Source organism: Lepisosteus oculatus, chromosome 4 (genome assembly GCF_040954835.1).
Source record: "Lepisosteus oculatus isolate fLepOcu1 chromosome 4, fLepOcu1.hap2, whole genome shotgun sequence".
Classification (NCBI taxonomy): domain Eukaryota; kingdom Metazoa; phylum Chordata; class Actinopteri; order Semionotiformes; family Lepisosteidae; genus Lepisosteus; species Lepisosteus oculatus.
Window position 1 is genome coordinate 65,912,759 of NC_090699.1, and position 22,509 is coordinate 65,935,267.

At 55.0% G+C, this 22,509-nt stretch overlaps 2 protein-coding genes and 1 long non-coding RNA gene across 3 annotated transcripts; 2 read left to right on the forward strand and 1 right to left on the reverse strand.

The window, feature by feature from the left end:
• The first annotated feature begins 446 nt into the window (after positions 1 to 446).
• On the forward strand, positions 447 to 9,916 carry LOC138238462 (uncharacterized). The gene is made up of 4 exons (XR_011189506.1): positions 447 to 1,746; positions 6,288 to 6,476; positions 6,769 to 6,901; positions 8,275 to 9,916. It is a non-coding gene; the product is annotated as an uncharacterized lncRNA (long non-coding RNA).
• hemk1 (HemK methyltransferase family member 1) lies at positions 3,463 to 11,886 on the reverse strand. Its single transcript, XM_015348033.2, has 12 exons — positions 11,609 to 11,886; positions 10,958 to 11,057; positions 10,696 to 10,872; positions 10,421 to 10,512; positions 9,942 to 10,035; positions 8,493 to 8,645; positions 8,252 to 8,316; positions 7,644 to 7,693; positions 7,117 to 7,222; positions 6,759 to 6,854; positions 5,400 to 5,501; positions 3,463 to 4,220 (listed from the first exon to the last, which is right to left on the reverse strand). Exons 2-12 carry the CDS (start codon positions 11,030 to 11,032, stop codon positions 4,172 to 4,174), a joined length of 1,059 nt encoding a protein of 352 aa, XP_015203519.2. The 5' UTR covers positions 11,033 to 11,057; positions 11,609 to 11,886; the 3' UTR covers positions 3,463 to 4,171.
• A 1,325-nt stretch (positions 11,887 to 13,211) lies between these two features.
• On the forward strand, positions 13,212 to 21,822 carry sec61a1a (SEC61 translocon subunit alpha 1a). The gene is made up of 12 exons (XM_015348197.2): positions 13,212 to 13,325; positions 14,395 to 14,462; positions 15,525 to 15,590; positions 17,197 to 17,275; positions 17,623 to 17,754; positions 18,112 to 18,221; positions 18,356 to 18,509; positions 19,248 to 19,408; positions 19,730 to 19,927; positions 20,485 to 20,676; positions 21,063 to 21,139; positions 21,237 to 21,822. The coding sequence occupies exons 1-12, from the start codon at positions 13,319 to 13,321 to the stop codon at positions 21,421 to 21,423; spliced, it is 1,431 nt and encodes a 476-aa protein (XP_015203683.1). The 5' UTR covers positions 13,212 to 13,318; the 3' UTR covers positions 21,424 to 21,822.
• The last annotated feature ends 687 nt before the right edge of the window (positions 21,823 to 22,509 follow it).

A 22,509-nucleotide genomic window follows, 5' to 3' on the forward strand; every position in this document is an offset into this window, starting at 1 on the left:
CAAGGCCGCTTCATCACCACAACATGTCACTTCCAGCAACCCCTTACCCAGCTCACAGGCGTGGGGGAGCCAGAGCCTATCCCAGAAAGCACTGGGCACCGGGCAGGAGACCCCCTGGGTGGGACACCAGCCCAGCGTGGGGCGCACACAGACGTAAAACACACACACACGCCAGAACCAATTTTCCCAGAAGCTAATGAACCCACCAGCATTGTCAGTGGACGGCGGGAGGAAACTGGAGCACCTGGAGGAAAAACCCACGCCAACACGGGGAGAGCACGCAAACTCCACACAGACAGCACCCCAGGCCTGTAACTGAGCCCAGGGCCCCGGCGCTGCGAGGCAGCAGTGCTGATCACCGTGCGGCACAAGTCCGCTGGAAACCAGGTCAAAAATGAAAACGAACCAATGCCAAGTGCAAAATTAAGTAACCTTCTCAATCAGACATTCCCGTCCTGCTCAGGAGTAAAGGGAGTTCCTGTGACTCCTGGACGAGGTGGAGGCACGAGGTGACGGGGGGGGGAGGACCTGAGGGTGCTGGCAGCAGCTCAGCGAAACTCGAACCCCTGTCCTCCCGCCAGGCCAGCTGGCGAGAGAGCAGGCGAGCTTTCCCAGAAACCCCCTTCTGGGAAACGGAAAAGGTCAAGGTCTGATCTGACCAATCAGCTTCCAGCGCCATCAGGAGATCTGAACGAAGGAAGGGGGGGGCACCGTACCCTATGAGGAAGCACCGTCCTGTCTGTGTGTCAGATCGGCCAGTCGGTCAGTCGGTCAGTCTGTCTGTGTGTCAGTGCATCAGTGTGCACGCTCAGGGATGGGACCATCTGACTCTCTCCTGCGTGACGAACCCCGAATCCATTATCAGCTACCTTTATCGATGCGCTGGCCGGACCCCAAGAGCTGCCTTTCCCCGGGGTCCTCCAACCGGCGCTGGGGTCACTCCGTTCTGGGGAACATCCACACGGTGCGCTCGAGCTGCTGTGGCTCTCAATCGCCTCCCGATGGACTCGGCCCACAACTCGGAATGGGAAACAGCGGATGTTTGATTGGGGGGCAGGGGTCGGGACCAGGGAGGGGGTATTCATTTGAGTGACCGCAGAAGACATATTCCATTACAGCGCTCAGCACTTGCAGCCCATGTTCAAAACAACACCCTGCAACTTTAATACACAACCGCCTGCCTGCCGCCCCCCCTCGCGCCTACCCCCTCCCTTCCTCTGCGCGAGGTGACTCAGACACCTTCGGCGATGCACGTGGTACTGCGAAACGTTGCTGCGGTACTGCGAAACGAGAGGAAAAACAACAACAAACAAGCCTTCTGTACTGCTTTCTCAGTTTACTCAGCAAAACCGCCGGGCTCTGCCCGCCTGCCTGCAGCTGTCATTCTGAGAATCTGACAGCAGGAACTGGGGCTGTGGGCACGCTGGCCTGCCGGCGCTCTCTTCTTCCTTCTTCTGCTGCGGCGTGTCGGGGGCTTGGGGGTGCAGGGCAGTTCCCCCCCCCTGTTTCCTCCGTTTGGGGAGCCTGAGGACCTGCACAGCTACTCGAACCCCCGCCCCTGCCCCCCCACTTTCCAGCGAGCCGCGGCAGGAGCCCCGCGGTGCTCGGCTCCTCCCCCCCGGCCCAGAGGCCCTGGCGAAGCTCCGGGGTGGCGCTGGCTCGTCCGCAGGTCCGGCTCCGCTCGACCGGGGACGAACCCCCTCTCGAAAAGAGCTTCTCCGCAGGGAGACATGTCCTTCATCGCTGGTGAGAAACCCGCCGGCGTTTTTTACAGCATCAGCGCGGCCTCACGCGGCCCTCGAGGAGCGAGCTCTCCTGCCACTGCCGTTATCAACAACGTCTCGATCCCGGACAAGAAACAGCACAGCAGTTATTTCTCAGTGCATGAGCACACTGCATGGCTTGGCACCTCAATACCTGTCTGAACTATTATCGCCCTACTCCCCACCTCGCAACCTCCGCTCTTCAAATTCTGCCCTCCTTACTGTCCCCCAAGCCCGTCTACAGTATATGGGCGACAGGGCCTTCTCCTGCTGTGACCCCAAGCTCTGGAACTCTTTGCCCAAGGATATCAGAGTCACCTTCTCTAAACTCCTTCAAATCCAGACTCAAAACCCTCTTCTTCAGAAAAGCCTTTACTGAACTGGTTCCATTCTTCACCCCTCTGCTCTTCTTAGAGGAGACCGTGGAAGGTGGTACTATTGTTATTGTTGTATTGCTGTAATTGTAATTGTGTCTTATCTTGTGTATTCTTATTTATTGTTGTAGTCTTCTTATTTATTGTTATTGTTATCCTGTAAAGCGCTTTGAGAAGCCACCTTTAAAGGCGCTATATAAAATAAAGTTTATAATTATTATAATCCCCTGAACATCACGCACAGCCCCTGATTACACGATAGCACGATCGGAAATATCTGGGGTGCTGGCTGGGGCCCGAACCACGGAGGAGCTGCAGGAGCGAGCTTTCACAGGGGACGCAGATGCAAGAGGAGAGACTTGGGTTCTCTTCGCCCAGCTGGCTCCCCACACGCTGACCCGCCCTGCTCTTTGCAGAGGCCTTTTCCAAGGCTACGGAGGATTAGCCGCCCACATGATGAAAAAAAAAGCCTCTGTTGTTTTACTGAGATGAGCAAAATGACTGCATGTCGGAAACGGAAACGCCTCGCGTCAGAGAGCATCATGGGGCCATGGGAAAACGCAGACACAGGCAGCCCACAGGGCACGCTCGGCCGCCCCTCCCGTGTGCCACACACGCAGCCCGGCATGACTTCCCAAGAAATTAAACACCAGGAAGGAACACGGAACACAACCGCCCAGAAATGCAGGATCCAGCTAGCCTGAGGCAGCGGCGTCCGGCGTTTTTCAAATTCCAGAGAATCGCGCTGTCTTGTTTGGAGAGCTGACGAAAACCGGACTAGACAACACATGAGCTGACGAGGAAGACAAGAGGGCCTGTTTGATCCTGTGTGGCAACAGAGGTACTTCCTGGTTGTGTGAACCCTGGGTCTCAGAGCAGAACAGCAGGGCAATAAGGAAGCTGTCTGCAGCCCCTGTCGCTGGGCAGGTGCAGCACAGAGTCTCCAGGGTTTCACTGCAGCCCACACCTGACCTGCTCTGACACGTCAGTTCGCCTAACTGGTACGAGACGGAATTACCAGGCGTCTGTGTCTTGACCATTACGAAACGAACCTATAAAACCCCACGGGCCCAGGGCCCTAAAGGAGAACAGGTGCCGGGGTGTCAGCAGAAGTCTGTCTCGCCCAGACCACTCGGCAAGGGAAGGTTTCATCGGGTGGGGCCTAGCGACCCACTACCCACTGCCCCGCTGGAGAGCTCAGCAGCCTGGTCCCGACACTTACGCCCCGGGTGCACAGTCTTTGGTTTTACCGTCTTTCGAAGCAGGTCGGCCCCGAGCAGCTGCCTCGAGGAAAACAACGAACTCCAGGGACAAAAAAACGTTCGTTTTGTTTGTCAACAGGAAACATTTATTCTGGTTGTACAAACTGTAAAGAGCCCCCCCCCAGCTCCGGCTGACGTCCCCACTTGTCAATAAGCAAATCCGAACTCGGCCCGTCAGAGAGCAGGCCCCAGCCTGCGCAGCTCCCAGCGGCTGCAAGGCCTGTCTGTGCACCACAGTGCGGGGCTCGCTCCCATCAGCCCTCGCAAGCGTGTTGTTGTTTTGCCGCCTTCTTTTTCCTAGGAATCCGATAGCTGCTCCATGCGCCAGCCCCCTCTCCGTACCTCCGGGTGAGTACCGGGAGTACTGGGCAAAGGTCAGGTACACTGGACTCTGAGCGGTTCTGCGGAAGCTCGAGGGAGACGGGGGAGGGAGAGGCGGACGGCTGTCGAAGGGTTTCTGCATATGGTCAGGATCACCCCTCCCAGAGCTGAGGGTGAGGGGTCACAGGGGGTCTCTGAGGCTCCAAATTCTAGCCGGTCCGCACTTCTAACTTTTGCTACAGAGAGGAGCACCAGGAGTTCAGGGGGTGTCCCAGCCCCCCTGTGCGGAGACAGGAGAGGAGAGTGGGAAAGGTGGGGGGGGGGGACTGGGACAGAGGCGCAGGTGATTTCTTCTGCTGCAGAGAGGAGCCCCAGGGGTTCAGGGGGAGCGCGTGTGGGGTGGGGGTGTTTTCTTCCGCTGCGCCCCCTTGTCTTCTCGTCCTCCTGCCCGTCAGCCGTCCCCGCTGCCCCGGCCCCTCTGTAAGACACAGAACCGGGGCCTGCGGAGCAGAACCCCCAAGATCGTCAGCCCCCGCAGCACGAGGTGAACAGCTCCCCGCGAGTAACGCCCCCGCCAGCTCCTCCCATTCAGAGCCACGCCGCCTCTCGTCTGCTCCAGCCCCTAGCCAGCAGGGGTCGGAGGTCACCCTAAACCCCCAGCGATCAGCGATGTGGGGACTGATCACTTAAGCCAGTAACTCGTTCCAGTTAAAGGAACTGACTTTCCTTGTCACCAAGGGGGGGGCAATTTAAGATCTCGAACTGTGCTGCCTGGAGGGTGCCTGGAGTTCTGTCTCGGAGGAGTGGTTTCATTAAGAAATATCACCTTAAATTGAGTTTATTGATCTCAATTATTTTTTTCCCCCCAAATGGTTACATTCGCAAACCCTGGTGGACTGGACAAGGGGCTCTCCAGGATGGAGATTATCGAGGAAGAGTTATCCCACAGAGAGCCGTCGCAACATCAGCTAGACTAGATCACCTCTTGGCTGTAAGCAAATCCCAAATTTGATTAGATATCCACATCATAAATTCCTCCCAGATGCAGGGACTAAAAACTGGCCTCCTTGTCCTCCTTCTAATATCATAGAGGAAGTCTACAGCATTCCTAAAATTAACTGGAAAGCCACTGGGACACACATGAAGGATTCCTAGAATCGGCTCTTGCAGGATATTTGTGGGAAAGCCACGGTCCCTTCTGTACGGGTCCTGCAGGATTTCTCCTGGTGTGTTGCAGCACTTTTCTCGCAGAGATCCTGCGCGCCTGTGCTTGCCGGGCGAGGGCGCGTGATCTCCCAGCGAAAGGAGTGGGCGGTCTCAGTGGCAGGGCAAAGCATGCTGGGATCCGCGAGTGGGAGACCCCGCCCCTGGCCCGAGGCCTCCGCCGATCCCCATCCTGAACCAGAGCACCAGTGGGCCCCGACACCCCATCGCAACTGCATCACGAACTCCACAGAGGGACACCCCCAAAAACACGTCTGTGCCACCACATCCCTCTCAAGCCCTTGTCGGGGCTGTCTGGCATGGGGTCCTAATATTTCGGCCACGAAGCGGGTTTGTGAGGTTGACCTGCTCGCTCCTCTGTCTGCCTTAGCGGTAAATCTCTTGTTAACCACCATGATGTACTCCCTCCCCTGATCCCGCCCCCTGCACAGTCATGCGGGTCAGCAGGACTGTACCTGTGGCTGAAGTCTCTGTGTGTGGCTGTGTACTGCAGGCCTGCTCCTGGTCTCTGCTGTAGCATCTCCGGCTGCCGCGGCTCCACCTCCAGATACACCTTCCTGCAGAGGATGGACAGAGGGAGAGTGGGGTGAAGACTGGGATGCAGGTGGACGTATATAATAACAATACTTCCTTACACCTCTATAGCACTTGTCTGGACTCTCGACTCAAGGCATTTGACAGGTCATGGGGATCCCCTCCACCTCTACCCCAGCTCTCAGTGGGGAGGAAAGCAGAGGGATGAAGCCAGTTCAGAGAGGGGGATTATTAGGAGGCCATGATGGGTAACGGCCAGGGGGAACACTACTCTTTTCAAGAAACACCCCGGGGTTTTCAATGACAACCAAGAGGCAGGCTAGGCCTCAGTGAGGGAGAGATGGACTCCCAACAGACGCCTCGCGCTTTCTCGTCCAGCACCCCGGGCTTTGGCAGGGGGAAGGAACCCCAGATCCGAGCTGAGGAACGTTCTGCTTTATTTACCCCCTCCGTGTCTTCCTCCGAATCCAGAGCCACAGCAAAATCCCATCGACCTCAGGATTACAGGGCCTGTCCTTCCTATTAATACCCGTGTCTGACTCAGCCTAAAATCCTCCCCTTGCAGGGCTAAATCTTGGATTAATCAAGGTCCTGTTCTGTCCTCATCCGACCCACTGCGTCACGCAACCCCACCCCCCACAGGCCAGCTGCTAGGGCTCGGCTCATCCCGACACCACAAAACACCGCCGCAAGCAACAGAGGAGCCATCGGCCACCGACGGCGGCCATCTTTGCCAAACATGCCGCACGCACTGAGCGCCAGATCCGCGAGGCGCAGGGCTGGTGTCACAGGCTGCATCGTATTTGTAGGTACCACGCAGCGGACACTCACGCACGCCTGGCAGTGGACCAAACGGGCCTGCTCTTGTAGAAGAATCCTGGCAGCGTGTGGGAGTAAGAGAAAGAGGGGGAAGGCGATGAAGACATGAGTACAAGCAGCTCCTCCTTGGAATCACCTCAGCCGTGAGCGGAGAAGACTAACAGGGGAAACCATCACAGGTACGCTGGTGAACTGTGGGTACTGTGCACCTGGTACCCTGGTGAACTGTGGGTACTGTGCACCTGGTACGCTGGTGAACTGTGGGTACTGTGCACCTGGTACCCTGGTGAACTGTGGGTACTGTGCACCTGGTACCCTGGTGAACTGTGGGTACTGTGCACCTGGTACGCTGGGCGCAGTGTACACCTGGTGCAGGGGTGGGCGAGTGGTTTTGAGTGCTGTTCACTCAGGTGGTACTCTGCCGCCCCCTGCTGGCAGGGAATTACATTGCGCTCCCTTACCCGCCTACAGGTAGAATTTGCTGCGCAAGGGACAAAATATGCCTGATCACATCCATCCCATCAGCTCCTCCGTCCAGCGCCCCTGGGTCTTCAAACCTGCAGAAGAGGAGGGAGGCGGGAGAGGGAGGCGGGGTGAGAGAGAGGTCAGTACAGGGGACAGGCCTGCAGTCCTACTGACCCTCCCACAGCGACACAGTGGTCAGTACAAGGGAATATCCTACAGCCCTATTGCCCCTCCCACAGCGACACAGTGGTCAGTACACTGTGGACAGGCCTACAGCGACACTGCCTGTCTCTGTGACACAGTGCTCAGTGGTCAGTGTAGAGAGTCGACCACTGACCCACACCAGCTCCTCACCTGAGGATCTCTGGCTCCAGGGCAGCCATGTCAGCAGAGAACACATAGGGAGGGTTGCTGACGATGAAGTCGAACAGACCACAATGACTGAGCACAGCCTGGGCATCTGTACAGATACAGAGAGACATTTCGTCAGCAGCAGAACATTTTCTCAGAAATGGGAGTGAACCAAACAAGAACACACCCACGCCACTGAATCAACAAAGAGCTCAAACCTGATACTCCTTTGCATGCTTCACAGAAACAGTGAGATGGAATATTCTACTAAACCAGACAGAAAAACACCAAGCTCATTAAAACCTGCTCCTGCTTCTGCGGGTGTATGCAGATACTCCTGCAACATTAGAGTATCATGAGTTTTTAGTTTTTAAGACCGTACAGAAAGGTGCACTGGGTCTCAGTTTCTAGGTATCGGCTGCACAGAGAAACACAGAGTACCGGAACATTTCGCCTCACCCCTCGCCCCATGACATGATGGTTTTGAGAGGTCTAAAGGCCACAGTGATTTTAGCAGGGGGAGATCTCACCCGTCATCACATCCAGCTCCATCAGGTCCAGACGGTCCTGCAGTCCCAGCCTGTAACACAGGACACAGGACAGTGAGCACATTACTGACCCCAACCCAGCACAGACCTACAGACTGTCTGAATCTGGACTGAGGATCGGAGTTTGTTAAAACACTTTAACGGTCAAACAGCGACCCTGGCTGAGAGGGAAATGATCAACTGGGACAGAACAGCCCTGTGTGACAGAGGTGACATGCACCTTCTCTCCTGCAGACGAGAGGAGGCCATGTGGCCCATCATGCTGGTTTGCTAGCCGCTAATCGACAGAAAAAGATCCTGTCTGTCCGTTTCGAAGCTGGGGTATCGACCACCTGCTGTTTTGTCATCTACAGAGAGAGACCGCTGGGCCTGTGTGAGACTTTTAGCAGTGAATCTATCCTCAGCTCGTGCCGCCAGCTGTTGGACCATCATGTCCCACAGCTGGCGCCATGACGCTGCACGTTGATAATTCTGTTGCACTGAGACAGGCCTTGTAGATCACTCTGGAGAAGTGGGGCAACTGCTTGGGGGGGGGGGGGTCGGCCAGGAGCCAGGGCTGTCCATCACTCCTCTACCCTGCCTGCACTCACCTGTGTGCATTCTCTTCGGCCAGGGAGACCGCCGCAGGACTCCTGTCCACTGCCACTGCACGGGCCTGGGAGACAGAGGGAGGGCGTTAAACCACAAGCTGAATCTGGGAGGGAGAGAGAGACACGTTCAAGATGGAAATGTTCGTTTTGCTTGCTGGTTGTTTTTTTTTCCCCCTCGGGGGAGAATCGGTCAGCTAAACTGCTCCTTCCTCTCTCCGTGCGCGGCGGACCGCTGCCTCACCTGTGGCAGGCTCTTCAGCAGGCTCAGGGAGATCGCCCCCGAGCCGCAGCCCACCTCCAGGAACCTCAGACTGGGGCCCGAGGCCAGCACGGCCCCCCGCTGATCCGGCCCGCGGCTGTGCTGCAGGTCCGTCAGAACCAGGCCCACCAGCTCCTGCACACAGAGCCAGCGCATGTCAAGTCATCGGGGAAGATCGCAGCGATTCAGAACCCAGTAAACACGACAAGGTCTTTACAATCTCAGGTCAGAATGTTTGAACATCTGTGTCGAGGATCAGGAACAAATTCGGACTGTGACACAGATTTAAAAACAGATCTCTTCATCACTGGTGAAATGCTGCACCCTTGTGGACACAGAGATAAACACTTTTATGTGCACACCAAAATGAAGATAAGCTTTTACTGTCCCTTGAGGGAATTTTTTTATGGACACCCAGCACTCCTGTACATTTAAATAGAATGCAAAAAAAGAGAGAAGAAACACATTGCACATCACTCTGTTGCACATGTACAGTATAACACATAACAACATGTAACATTTATAACACATCACAAAACATATGGCACTCAAGTGGGTTGTAAGAGTCACAATTGTGTTTATCCTTGACATTTGTGTTGACAGCTTTAATGGATAGTGGAACACAGGAATGTTTGTATCTGTTTGACCTACATTTGGGAACCCTAAAACGTTTGCCAGAAGGCAGAAGTTGATATTCAGAGATGAGGATGTGAGAAGGATCTGATATAATTTTTACTGCCTGTTTGATTAGGGATTTTTCAGAGATTGTCTGCAGGGAGGGGTGCTGTTTCACTCCCATGACCTTCAGAGCTGTCTGGATGTGGCGGGTACTTTGCGATTTAAAATGAACTGATAGATTACCAAACCACACTGAAATACCATATCTGATCATGCTCTTGATTACAGCACGGTAGAAGAGGAGCATTACTTCCTGTCGAACCCCAAACACTCTTAGTCTTCGCAGAAAATGTAAACGCTGCTGAACTTTGGAGCAAACACTCTCAACATGAGTAGACCAACACATGTTACGGTCTATGTGTCCACCTAAGTACTTATATGAATCAACCCGAGTGATAAATTTGTTGTGGATTACTACCAGAGCTGTAGTGTTCAGCAACACCAGGCCCTGTCACCACAGAGTGGACACACAGCAGCTGAGCCAAAGCCACTTGGAGGAGAGCAAATAGATTACAAGTTGCTTAAGCAAGGCCTTGAGGTCAGCTGTAGAGTTTTAAAATCTACTCAAAACCTGTCAGGAAGCCAGTGCAGGGACTCCAGTACAGGAGTGATGTGATCAGTTGTTCATGTGTCAAGTGTCCATCCGATTCTAGCCTGTGAATGCTGAACATATTGTAGCCTATCTTCCCACCCCTCAGTCTTTCATTATACTCTGCGTTTCTGTGTAACAGTCCCTCGTTCTGTCCGTCGTACCTCGGTCTCAGGCCTGGGGATGAAGACAGGTGGCCTCATCTTCAGCGTCAGGTCTCTGAAGTCCCACTCCTCTATCACATACTGCACGGGCATCCTGTGGACACACACACTTTTACAGATCGACGCTCGTGAGGATCACACACTGACTCCCGTTCTGCCGAAATGAGCTTCTACGCAGGGTGAAAGCGGATCTGAAACAAATACTTTTGGCACTTCCAGAGTTGTAAGACCGAGCCAACTGGTGTATGCAATACATACCAGCTCATCACTCCCCACAAGGACTCAGGACTTCACCTGGTCCGCAGGAGTTACTGCCTGCCTTTGTAAAGATATTTTCTCATAATGGGTGGTAACAGTAATGCCCCCCCCCCCCCTGCAAACACACGCACACACATGCCCTCACACTCACGCACGCAGTGGGATGAAGACTCAGCCTCTCACCTTCCTCACCTGCAGCCCCTCCGATCCCTCCCACGTACCTCTCCAGGCGCCGGGCACACAGGTCCCAGACCCGCTGCGTCTGCGCTTCTGTCAGCACCGCCGCCAGCCCGCGCCGAGCCAGGCTCGCCAGCTGTGGAGACCGACGGGGCAGGAGCGTGAGCCGGGCTTGGCATCGAGGGCGGCCCCCCACGGAGAGCTCTCGATCAGCTCCCAGCACGCCCCCCAGGACACGTGAACAGTATACCGAGACTCTCCTTCAGCTCATCTCCGCAGTAAACATGACCTTCCTGTTCCCCCGGCCTGCAGGACTCACAGTGTTGGCTCCCAGGACGTGCGCAACGATGTATTCGCTGGACAGCCGCGGCTCGGACACCCCCCTCTCCCCGAAGACCCCCTCCCAGAGATCGACGCACTCCTCCACGCTGGGACGTCCCGCAGAGGGCGGCGGGGGTCGTGGCGCACTCCCCAGGCCTGACGCCGCACGCCGCGCCTGGACACAGAGAAGAGCACGGCTGACCTACCTGCTGGGCAAGACACTGTCCGGCCCGACCCGACCCGGTCACAGCTGCCCCTACCTGTCGGCTCACGGGTGCGCAGCGCAGGCAGAGCTTGTGCCCCAGGCGCCCACACATCTTCACGAGGGTCCCCATCGCCCAAAGGAGCCGTCAGTCCGGCCTGGCAAGGCAGTGTGCGTAAAGGAGGGCTATACAATTAGTTCTTTTTATTAGAAAGGCTGGGCCTGCAGAACAGTGTTAGTGTGGGCCTGCCCTACGTTAGACCTTTAGACCCAGCTGTTAATGGCTTAATTCGATCAGTTAGTGACTTGTCTCCAGATCTTTGGCCACGGAGAAGTGTCAGTTCGGGTCCGGATGAACTATACCAGGCCGAATCTGTCCCGCACCACAAGAGAGGAACTGGCCTGTCTGTAGTGCAGGGGTTCCCCATTCCTGCTGTGGGGTCTCAGCTGATGAACTGAAGTCAGAAGTTGCTTCATTTGACTCTTTGTACCCCCCCACACCGCAAAGCATCGGTCTAAAGTGTTGAAGGGCTGAAAACATTTTAAGAAGTAAAATTAATCGTATTTAGTTCTATTGTCGGTTTACACATGACTGACAGCACGGCCGAGCAGGTCGGGGCTGTCCGACCCGGGACCCCTCCCTCCTACAGGAGCTTTGGTGCAGAAATCAATCTTTCGACTGTTTTTAAGTCGTTAAATCCGCACTCACACGACGTAACTCTGCAAACAGTAGCGAGGAAGAGAGACCCCTATCAACCTAAACGACTCCAGGCCCGCCACTTCTGCACATGTGGAGATAAAACAGTCTGAATTACGTCCTAAACCTTCTCTCTTTCAAAGTAAAAACTTCCTTCCTGTCAAGCAGCTGCCGGAAATCACCTCTGTAGTGACCCGGAAGTACTACTGTCGGGCCTGTTCCCTTCCAACTCGTCACACTCCGAGCCAAAGCAGCAGAGACGAACACTTTCTGTTTCTCATGCCCGACTACTGCTTTCCTCGGGTCTGAACTCAGAAGCGTGATTAGCATTAAGTTAAGGTTAAGAATAAATGCAATAGTAACAGCCACAATAATAATAATGATAATAATACATTCTCATTGATATTACTATATACATTTCTATTGATATTATGACTGGTATCATCATCATCAGTGGGAGGAGAAGAGAGGGAGATTAGAGCACCATCAGTCTAAAGGGGGTGTGAAAAGCCGAGCAAGCAGAATGAAGCTGGTTAGAAATTCTTTAGTTTAGATACACAGGTCATATTGGTTGCTCAGTGGTTAGCGTTGCTGCCTCGCAGTGCTGGTGCCCCGGGTTCGATGCCTTGGTTGCTGTCTGTGTGGAGTTTGCGTGTTCTTCCTGTGTCCAGTTTCCTCCCTCAGTCCAAAGGCATGCTGCTACATTAATGGGCTTCTAGGAAAACTGGCCCCGGTGTGAGTGTGTGCGTGTTTGCGTGTGTCCTGTGATGGACTGGTGTCCTGTCCAGGGTGTGTGTTCTGATGACTGGTGTCCTGTCCAGGGTGTACCCTGCCTCTTGCTTGCCAGAATCATGGCTGTGCCCCTGAACTTGAAGAAGTGGTGAGAAATGGCTGGTAGGATGTACACGAGCTTATACCCCCCTGTAGCTGGGATGGGGAGCTGTTCTTCTGCGGGGCTGGATCTCTGCAGGATTTACGGGATTTATGACTGAAGCTTTATAGAGCTGTATAAATAGATCGGCTGAATGAATTCATTAAAGGCCCTCGAGGGCTGTAACAAGAGCTCATCGTGAAGGGGGTTGTTCCCTGCACAGTATTATAGACATGAAGCCAAATGGCCTGGGAAGAGTCCTGTGTCTGAACAAAGAGATGTAAAGGTGTGTGTGCAAACTATTTCGAAATGTAAAAACCTGAAAGCGATGCGGACCTTATTATCTGTATTTCCGCTAAACTTTTTTTCCACAAAGTGTATTTGTACTGTAATATGTATATAATCCCAAAGCCGAAGAAGGCCACACAGCCGAAACGTTGTGTTTCTTTTCTTCTCTTTTCAGCAGGGAATAAACTCCACTTGTTCCTTTGTATTGTAATATGTACCCCCTGACGATGCTATTGATAGGTTATATGTACTCTTGTTTTGTATTGTGTTTCCTTTTGTTGTTCAAATAAAAAAGAAAGGGGTGTTCCCATATCCCCCCCCCCAAAAAAAATGTGTTTAAGTATTATAGGACGTCTTGGGAGGGGAAAAAAATTATCCGCCCGCCCGCCTGCGCGCACGGCCGGGCTGGCGGCCCGCTAACCAGAGGAGCGCGTCGGCGGCGGCGGTAGTGGTGACGTGTCCTGCGGAGGGCTCTCTCCTTTTCCGAGACAGCGGCGAGCCGGGGCGCACAGACTGGGCTCAACTGACACCGGGACCGGGACCATCCACACGCCGGCTCCAGCATGGGCAGTGAGTACTGCGCGCCGGGGGCAAAGCCACCCTCCGCGGTTTGTTTGTTTGTGTGTTTGGGAGAGCTCGTTTAGGGTGAATGTCTAGGGCTGCCTTTCCTTTTTTCTGTAATCGGAAGCCATTTTAATTCCGCAAGCTGAGAGAGCCCCTTGGTCTGAGCTCCCCCGACTTCCCCATTTCACCGCGCCGGTTCCGTACAGCTGGGTCGGGGTGGGCGTCCGGCTGCTGTCCGGGCGGGCCGTCTCCGAGCTGCCCCGGGCTCGCCGGAGGGGCTCCCCGCCCGCAAACGGACCTTCAGCGTGCCGCCGGCCCGGCGGTGGTGTGGGGGCTTGTAGCCGAAACAGCTTCCTAGTTTCCTAGTGACTGGCGGTCTGCAGGTCGGTCCTGCAGCGGATCGGTTTGGCTCCGAGTCGTGTTTAAAGTGGGGGGGGTATTGGGGTGTCATGTCGGCGGGACTCGGTGTGATTTCCCCGTCTCCCCTCGATTTTGTTGAAACCTCCGCTTGCAGATACCCCGGGGTCGATGCTGCAAATCAAAATTAGTCTTTTTTTTTTAAGTATTGCAGTTGCAGTTCTAAAATTAAACCACCACCACCACACACACACACACACTCTCCGAGACTCAGAGCCGAGTGATGACGTTTACACTCTGACCCGCACGGAGTTTAGGGGGACAGGGGTTCAGACCTCGCCGTCCAAACTGAAATCTCTCTTTTTCTCTTGGGGTTCAGGCATTCCGCCCCTAAGTGCCGTGTTTAGGGGTGACTCCTGGCGGGAGGGGTGAGGGGGGGGTTCCCTGTCAGACACGTCAGCCCTAACGGAGCTGTGCATACAGCCCTGCCGGGGGTGGCCGGTGCACGGTTATCGGTGAGCAGACAGCCCCACGCCGGTGTCCAGGCCCGCCTGTCCGCTGGGTCTGTCCGTGCCGGGGGATGCCACGTCTGCTCGCGGTCTGCCGGGGGTCTCCAGGCGGCGTCTGGGCGCCGCAGGGCCGCCTGCAAGTGCGAGGGTGCCCGCTGTCGCTCTGGCAACTAAACACGTTGTTCTGTGTTTTTCTCTCTCGCCTTCAGTCAAATTTTTGGAAGTGATAAAGCCCTTCTGCGCGGTCTTACCTGAAATCCAGAAGCCGGAGAGAAAGGTAAGGTCCGCTTCGTCTCTGCGATCTCCAGCCCCTGCACCCCGGGATGGTGGAATTAATCGGTTTCAGAGATGATTCCGCCCTGGCAGACAGATTAATCGGGGGAGGTGGGGAATGATTAATATCGACTTTGGTGAGCTGGTGGGCAGTGACAGCAGTCTCTAGCTCCGTGTTCGTCATACCCGAGAGGTCACCTTTGACCTCAGATGAGACAGGCCCTTGTGATGGAGGCTCCTTCATGTTTCCTGGCACAACAGTCTCCCCCCACTTGACATGGGGGAGCAGTTCACCAGATCGGGAAAAGAGCCTGTCAGGCGTCTCAAGAAGTTTGGCGTGTCTCAGGAAACCACGGTTTTCTTTTCAGGGCAACAATTGAGTGCGTTGTTAACTTTTTTTCTGTGACGGTCTGGTTCAGGTTTGTAGCCTCTCGGGAGGCGGAAACAGATGGACAGAGTGGTCCTCAGCTTCTGAAACAACTGGCTGTGACTGCCTGTTGCTCCCATATACGCGACAGTATAAATGGTGGAAACTCCGAAGGCTGTCAAGGACCTGTCCCACCTGCCCTCTCCCCTGTCTGAGCTCCTTCCCTCAGCAAGTCTGTGCCGAGCAGTTCCTGTGGCTCGTGCCTCTCCCGACACTGCCTTCACAGTGTCGGGTGTCCTAAACGTCTGGCTCGGTTTGTGGATTTGTCCCTGTGCTGCGCTGTGGCGTTCGGTATGTCGATTACATTATAACAACGACATCCGTGGAGGACCAGGAGGTGGTCAGAAAGCCTGGTCTTGCAGCCGACCGCTGTGAGGAGACGGAAGGCTGGTTTGGTGAGGGGGGGGGGCAAGTTGCTCAGCGAGGAAGAGGAGGAACGACGAAGAGATCTAGAAAAAGATTTAGAGGGAGGCAGGGTGGGTCACAGCTGAAGTCCCCGCTATTTGGTTTGTCATGTGTGTGCTGTTTGTGCCTTTTCTCTCTCTTCTTTGGATCGGTTGTGTGGAGCGCAGCGCTCGGCAGCCGAGCTGGCCATGAGCGCGGGCTTGAATGTCTCGCCCCTCTCTCCTGTCCCTGCAGATCCAGTTCAGGGAGAAGGTGCTATGGACGGCCATCACCTTGTTCATCTTCCTGGTGTGCTGCCAGGTGAGTCCGCCGCTCTGCGGGGTCGGGGGTCGTGTTGGGGTGAGGGGTCCAGGACTCTCTGCTCCCCCCCTGCAGGCCTGGGGGGGTCACAGCCGAGGTCGTGGACCGTTCCACTTCCTTTGAGGGAGATGGGGGGAGGGAGGGGTTGGGTAGACTGGTGTCATGCAGCACTTTTTATTTTGCACCTTTATTGTTGCCTCTGGGGGCTTCTAGAAAAAGAGTGTCTAGCACATCCAAAAAAAAAAAACCCAAAACAAGCAATTGTCATTTTACAGCAGCCAGCTTTGATTCCTAGTATCCTTTTGATTTTTTTTAACCCCCTCCTGTCTCCTCAATGGGCCGGCCCGCCCTCCAGTGGGCGGAGTCAGGTGGCTGTGAGCGGCGCCCGTTAACCTCTCACAAGGACGGGTGTGAAGTATTAATAATAATAATAATAATTGCTTACACTTATATAGCGCTTTTTCTGGACACTCCACTCAAAGCGCTTTACAGGTAATGGGGACTCCCCTCCACCACCACCAATGTGCAGCCCCACCTGGATGATGCGACGGCAGCCATAGTGCGCCAGAACGCTCCCCACACATCAGATATCAGTGGGGAGGAGAGCAGAGTGATGAAGCCAATTCACAGAGGGGGATTGTTAGGAGGCCATGATTGATAACAGCCGATGGGGAAATTTGGCCAGGATGCCGGGGTTACACCCCTACTCTTTTCGAGAAACACCCTGGGATTTTTAATGACCACGGAGAGTCAGGACCTCGGTTTTACGTCTCATCCGAAGGACGGCGCCTGTTTACAGTATTGTCCTTCCGCTGTTCTCTGCGGCAGAGTGACCTTGGGAGGTGTCCCATGGTCCTCTTGTATATGGCGCCCCGTTGTGTTCTGCAGGGGGTGGGATCTCTTAGAGCATCTGCTTACAATGTGGGGGGGGGGGCTTGGAGTTTCTGTTATTTTGTAACAGAAAAATACCTCTGCTCTGAATGACCTAATGGAGCCGATCGTTAGCTTAATTGGACCGGTCTAGCGCCGTTCGTCGGTGTGCAGCTGTCGAGCTGTTTCGGGTTGTGTCATCTCCGTGCTCTGGCATATCATAGAGCCCCAGGAGCTAAGCCTTACTTTCTCCGTGTGCGGGTGTGTGTGAGGTACATGTTAAAAGGGAAAGGAGTATTTCCTCTTTTGCATAATTGGTACAGTTTGTACAACACACTGCAGCTCATAAAACCTGAAGGGGATGAAGCTTCTGTGCAGCAGGATGCGAATTGCCATCACAAGACTGAACCCAGGGGTGGAGGCAGGACACACTGGACAGAACGCGATGGTTTAGAAGGAGGGGGCAGGGGGCTTCTGTCTGGGCGTCACTTCCAAGTACGGGGAGCAGTGTGGCGTAGAGGTCATGACCCTGTACCTGAAGGGGGAAGGGTTGTGGGCTCAAATCCCGGGGGGGACACAGCTCCTACTCTGGAAGATGATACACTTGCACTGCTGCAGTGACATACCCGTGGGTACGCGTGGTGGTGGCTTTGGCTGAAGGTCTCCACTAAGTTAATAATGGTTCATTATTAATAGTTATTAATAATCAAGTAACCCTGTTCTCCCTCTGTTCCAGATCCCCTTGTTTGGGATCATGTCCTCCGACTCCGCGGATCCCTTCTACTGGATGAGGGTGATCCTGGCTTCTAACCGAGGTGAGTTGGCTCCAGCGCTGCTGAGCGTTAAGGGTGTCTGCTGCCCCCACCGTGTCGTTCCTCAGTTGTCCTGCCCTGTAAACACCGGATTGGGAGTTCCAGGTGGACATGCAGGGGATGTAGATTCCGATGCACACGGATGAAAGGAACGGCTGCGGTTCGATGTGCGTCTCTTCGATCTTGCCCCAGTGACAGCGGCGCAGTGTTTCCCGTCCTGATCTCCGGGGGCGGTTTACGCACCAGTGTTTGTTTTGTCGCCCCGGCACGAGCGCTGGGCCGGGCTGTGCCTCCTGCTCTGCTCCGAGGCGGCAGTGCCGGGGCCTGAATTCCTTGTTTCCCCATCCTAGGGACCCTGATGGAGCTCGGCATCTCTCCCATCGTCACCTCCGGCCTCATCATGCAGCTGCTGGCTGGAGCCAAGATCATCGAAGTGGGGGACACCCCCAAGGACAGAGCCCTGTTCAACGGCGCGCAGAAACGTAAGCGTTGCATCCGTTTAGATGGCTGACCCTGCGCTCTGACCCCCAGCTTCTCTCCCTGTCTATGTGTCTCATGGAGAGCAAGCTGGGGTCTGCGAAAAGACTAATTCCTAATGCAAGAAATTGTATATGGCCAATCTTAAGTGTTGGCAGAAATCAAAACGTGGCATGGATCAATCTGCTGTGCAGCGGGAGTGTGATCTCGGGCGGTAACGCGCTGGTGTTGGGCCTGAGAGAATCTCGGGAGCAGTGAGGGTCCAGTTAAGTTCTGGTAACGGAGCAGGGAAGCCGAGCTGCGGGGAACGAGCCTCCTGCGGTCCGTAGCCCTCCTGAAATTCCGACGGTCTCTCCCGGCAGTGTTCGGCATGATCATCACCATCGGCCAGGCCATCGTGTACGTGATGACCGGGATGTACGGAGACCCGTCGGAGATGGGCGCCGGGATCTGCCTGCTCATCATTATCCAGGTGGGATTCTGGAAAAACAGTGCTGCCGGCGGTAGCGGGAGTGTTAATCTGTGCTTGGGAGTTGGTAAATCTTCTCTGAAGGGAGCGTGGTGTGTGCCCCCGGCCTGCATTGCTGACGGTGTCTCCCTCTGCAGCTGTTTGTGGCCGGCCTGATCGTGCTGCTGCTGGACGAGCTGCTGCAGAAGGGCTATGGCCTGGGCTCGGGTATCTCCCTCTTCATCGCCACCAACATCTGCGAGACCATCGTGTGGAAGGCCTTCAGCCCCACCACGGTCAACACTGGCAGAGGTGAGCACCGCGGTGTTTGCAGGGGGGTCAGTGTGACAGCAGGACCCCAGTGTTTGTGCCCCTGGATGTAGGGAGAGTAGGGTGGAGATGGTTCTGTACAGGATGATCCCAAAAACTTTCATTTCATGGAGTAAATGTGTGGGGATACATTACCTAGCCGCCTAGTGGTTGCTGATAGATAGATAATACTTTATTAATCCCGTAGGGAAATTGATACCATGGTCTGTAAAATCTCACCTTGACACGGAGAGTTACTCTCTTAGGGGCAGTGGCTCAGTCAACTGGTACCACAAGCCCTGACGTTTCAGCCCGTCTCCAAGCAGTAACTGAAGATTATTAACCTTGACTAAACTGATTTAAATTCTTCACGTGACTGAGAACTGGACTGGATTTAAAAGCTCTGAATCTCTTTAGGAGCTCGTGCCTTAGCATGAAGCAGAAAGCTGTTTCCTGTCTGAATCCTTTATTTCATCAATTACGTCGATTGAGCAAAACTTCTACTGCAGCGATAACCAGGAGACCCATTTGCAGTGTCTTTATGGGAGCAGTTGCGCTGAAGTGCCTTGTCCCGGGATGCCAGAGCAACATCCTGCATGGGAACCCATGACCCTTCACCACCAGCAGCTGGGTTTTGAACTGGGAGCTCCTGCATGGATGCCAGCGTCTGTACTGGGCTGCCCACACCTGCTGTGTTTCTCAGTGTGACGCTTCGGGCTTCTTCTCTCCTGTGGTCTCCAGGCACGGAGTTCGAGGGGGCCATCATCGCTCTGTTCCACCTGCTCGCCACGCGCAACGACAAGGTGCGCGCCCTGCGGGAGGCCTTCTACCGCCAGAACCTGCCCAACCTCATGAACCTCATCGCCACCGTCTTCGTCTTCGCCGTGGTCATCTACTTCCAGGTGTGTGCCCGCTCGTGGCCTAGCCCCGCCCCCCTGGTGTGGCCTAGCCCCACCTCTTCCATCCTCTAGTGTTCCTTCTACCTGGGCTGTTTTTTTTTTTTAAATGGACCAATGTGCCCCGTTGGACCTTTGTAATTGTTTTTGGAAATTTTTGGAAACTTAACCCAAAGTCTTCAAGTTAAGCTTTCCACTCCTGGGATTGCAGCTATGAATGAAGACGATGGAGACGTGCGTCGAGTCGGACCGTGCTGGGAGGAGGGGTTGTGTGCCCCGTGTGTCCAGGGAACCACGTGGTCATCTCTCCTGGTCTGTTTCTTCCAGGGTTTCCGAGTGGACCTGCCCATCAAGTCGGCCCGGTACCGTGGCCAGTACAACACCTATCCCATCAAGCTCTTCTACACCTCCAACATTCCCATCATCCTGCAGTCTGCCCTGGTGTCCAATCTGTACGTCATCTCCCAGATGCTCTCCACGCGGTTCAGCGGTAACTTCCTGGTCAACCTGCTGGGCACCTGGTCTGTGAGTATCCCTTTATGCACACATGGACACCCACTTCCAAACCTCAACACTAGTGCTGTCCTCTGATCTCCATGTGCTTCTCAGAATGTAATAGCTGACATTGTGTACGGTTTCCTGAATCCTAATTATTGCATCTTAACCTCCCATTTCTGTTTAGCTCTCTTCTTTTAAATTTTATCATTTTTTTGGCCTTTAATTATGAACAGATGAGAATCAGATTTGGGAAAGAGTCCTGTTTAGCGGTGCTGTAGGGTTAGTAAACATGTATGTTAAACGTGTATAATTTAAGCCCCAGTATGCGATGTTGATGGGTTAATTAATAAGGGTTAATTAATAAAGGTGATTAATTAGTGGTGCCATAAGGGAGGTGGTGTGCCATCGGAGTTCTCCTGGTCCTGGTCTTCAGTGCCGGGATCTGCCCAATCACTGGCACCAGGTGTTCAGGCGGATCTCCCGTGATCCTGCAGGGGCAGGGTGGCGTCCTGCTGGGATCCACCTGCTGCTCTGCTCCCGGGGTCGGTGTCCGTGTTCCATGCGTGTCTGTCGCTCCTGTGCAGGACACCTCTGCAGGCGGGCCGGCCCGCGCCTACCCCGTAGGAGGGCTGTGCTACTACCTCTCGCCCCCGGAGTCCTTCGGCTCGGTTCTGGATGACCCGGTCCACGCCGTCATCTACATCGTCTTCATGCTGGGCTCCTGCGCCTTCTTCTCCAAGACCTGGATCGAGGTGTCGGGCTCCTCTGCCAAAGACGTGAGTCTCTGCCTGTCGGAGCGGGACTGGTCGTGGGAGGGTGGGGTCTCAGTGGCCTGTCCAGTCAGGGGGGCGTGGTGGACAGGGGCACTCAGCGGTCTGTCCTGTCCTGTCCTGTCAGTGGAGGGTGGTGGTGGACAGGGGCACTCAGCGGTCTGTCCTGTCCTGTCCTGTCAGTGGAGGGTGGTGGTGGACGTGGGCGCTCAGCGGTCTGTCCTGTCCTGTCAGTGGAGGGTGGTGGTGGACGTGGGCGCTCAGCGATCTGTCCTGTCCTGTCAGTGGAGGGTGGTGGTGGACGTGGGCGCTCAGCGGTCTGTCCTGTCCTGTCAGTGGAGGGTGGTGGTGGACGTGGGCGCTCAGCGGTCTGTCCTGTCCTGTCCTGTCAGGTGGCCAAGCAGCTGAAGGAGCAGCAGATGGTGATGAGGGGCCACAGGGAAACCTCCATGGTGCACGAGCTGAACAGGTGAGCGCTGCCCCTGCGTCCCGGCCTCTTCCTCCTCCTCCCTCCACCTCCCCAGCCCTCCTCACTCTCACCCTCTCGCTCCCCCTCTCCTGCCCAGGTACATTCCCACAGCCGCCGCCTTCGGGGGGCTGTGCATCGGGGGCCTGTCCGTCATGGCCGACTTCCTGGGCGCGATCGGCTCGGGGACGGGGATCCTGCTGGCCGTCACCATCATCTACCAGTATTTCGAGATCTTCGTCAAGGAGCAGAGCGAAGTGGGGAGCATGGGGGCCCTCCTCTTCTAGCCCCCCGGCCCACCTGACGGTTGCTTCCTCCTCCCTCGGTTTCCTGGGTGGTTCTGTTTGTCCTGGTGGTTATTTTTTTCCACGGTTTGTTTTGTTTTTTTTTTTGTTGACCAGACTGACTTTTTTTTTTGTTAAAAGAAAATGTGCACGGTATAAATATATATATATTTTCTTTTTTACTGGTGCACATAAGCAAAAAATTTCCAGAGTTAGTGAAATTTCAAGGGTCGGCAAGACCCCTGGAATGTTTGCGAGGAGGGGCGCGTGACCGCGCTTTCTGCGCTCGGGTGCTGGAAGACGCGTGGTCCTCTCCGCCCGGCTGTCCGTCTGTTTGGTACTGTGTGCCATTCGCCCCTTTTTTCCCCTTTTTACAATAAAACTGGTGTTGGAAAAGCTCAAGTCTACTCCGGGTTCTGTTTTGTCCTCTGCGATGTGCTGTCCTGCGCTCCTCGAGAGTCCCGGCTTCAGCTTTATTATCTGGGCTCTTATTCGGTTTTGCTCCTCTGCCTGTTGCTCGAGTGGCTGGGTCAGAGGGCCGTGCCGTTCCTCGTGACAGCACTCCAGCTGCATTGCTGAATCGTCCCCTTAGAAAAACGGAATTTCTCGCAGCGCTGCTGGAAATTGTAACTCACTCGGCCTGGGTGACCTGCGCAGCTGAGAGTTCTACCTCCTGTCAGCTTTAAGCTAATACTAAACGGAGATTTGTTTTTGTAGGCATTTCAGGGTGTTTGAGGGTTGTGTGAACTCCTGCAGCACGATCTCTCTCTAACTTGCTAAGCTGCCGTGGTCCTCTCAAGGACGACCAGCCTGGGGGAGCAGGCCCGGGCCGAACGCGGTGAGGAGGGCGGACGGAGGCCTCGGTCTGTCTCTGACCCCGAGGGGCTGGGGAGCGAAAACCAAATGACAATTTCAGCAGGGACCCCCAAGACTGCAGCACGAGTAGCTCTCCAGGGGGGCGTGGGTGTTTTGTGTGTGGGTGACGCTGGGATTCAAAGCCATTCGAGCCGACGCGAGACTGTTAATCGAGGAGAGGTGTTTCTGTCGCGGAGGAAACTTTTTTTTTTCCCAGACCAGACGAACTGTATC

Bases quoted from the DNA above. Each gene is read 5' to 3' on its own strand.
- sec61a1a (XM_015348197.2), top strand. The intron at 19,928-20,484 runs GTGAGTATCCCT...GCTCCTGTGCAG, and splicing joins ACCTGCTGGGCACCTGGTCT to GACACCTCTGCAGGCGGGCC. The intron at 21,140-21,236 runs GTGAGCGCTGCC...TCTCCTGCCCAG, and splicing joins ATGGTGCACGAGCTGAACAG to GTACATTCCCACAGCCGCCG.
- hemk1 (XM_015348033.2), bottom strand. From the start codon at position 11,032: ATGGGGACCCTCGTGAAGATGTGTGGGCGCCTGGGGCACAAGCTCTGC. The intron at 10,513-10,695 runs GTGAGTCCTGCA...CGGTCTCCACAG, and splicing joins ACGTCCTGGGAGCCAACACT to CTGGCGAGCCTGGCTCGGCG. The intron at 8,646-9,941 runs GTACGACGGACA...CTCTGTGTGCAG, and splicing joins TCCCCAGGCCTGAGACCGAG to GAGCTGGTGGGCCTGGTTCT.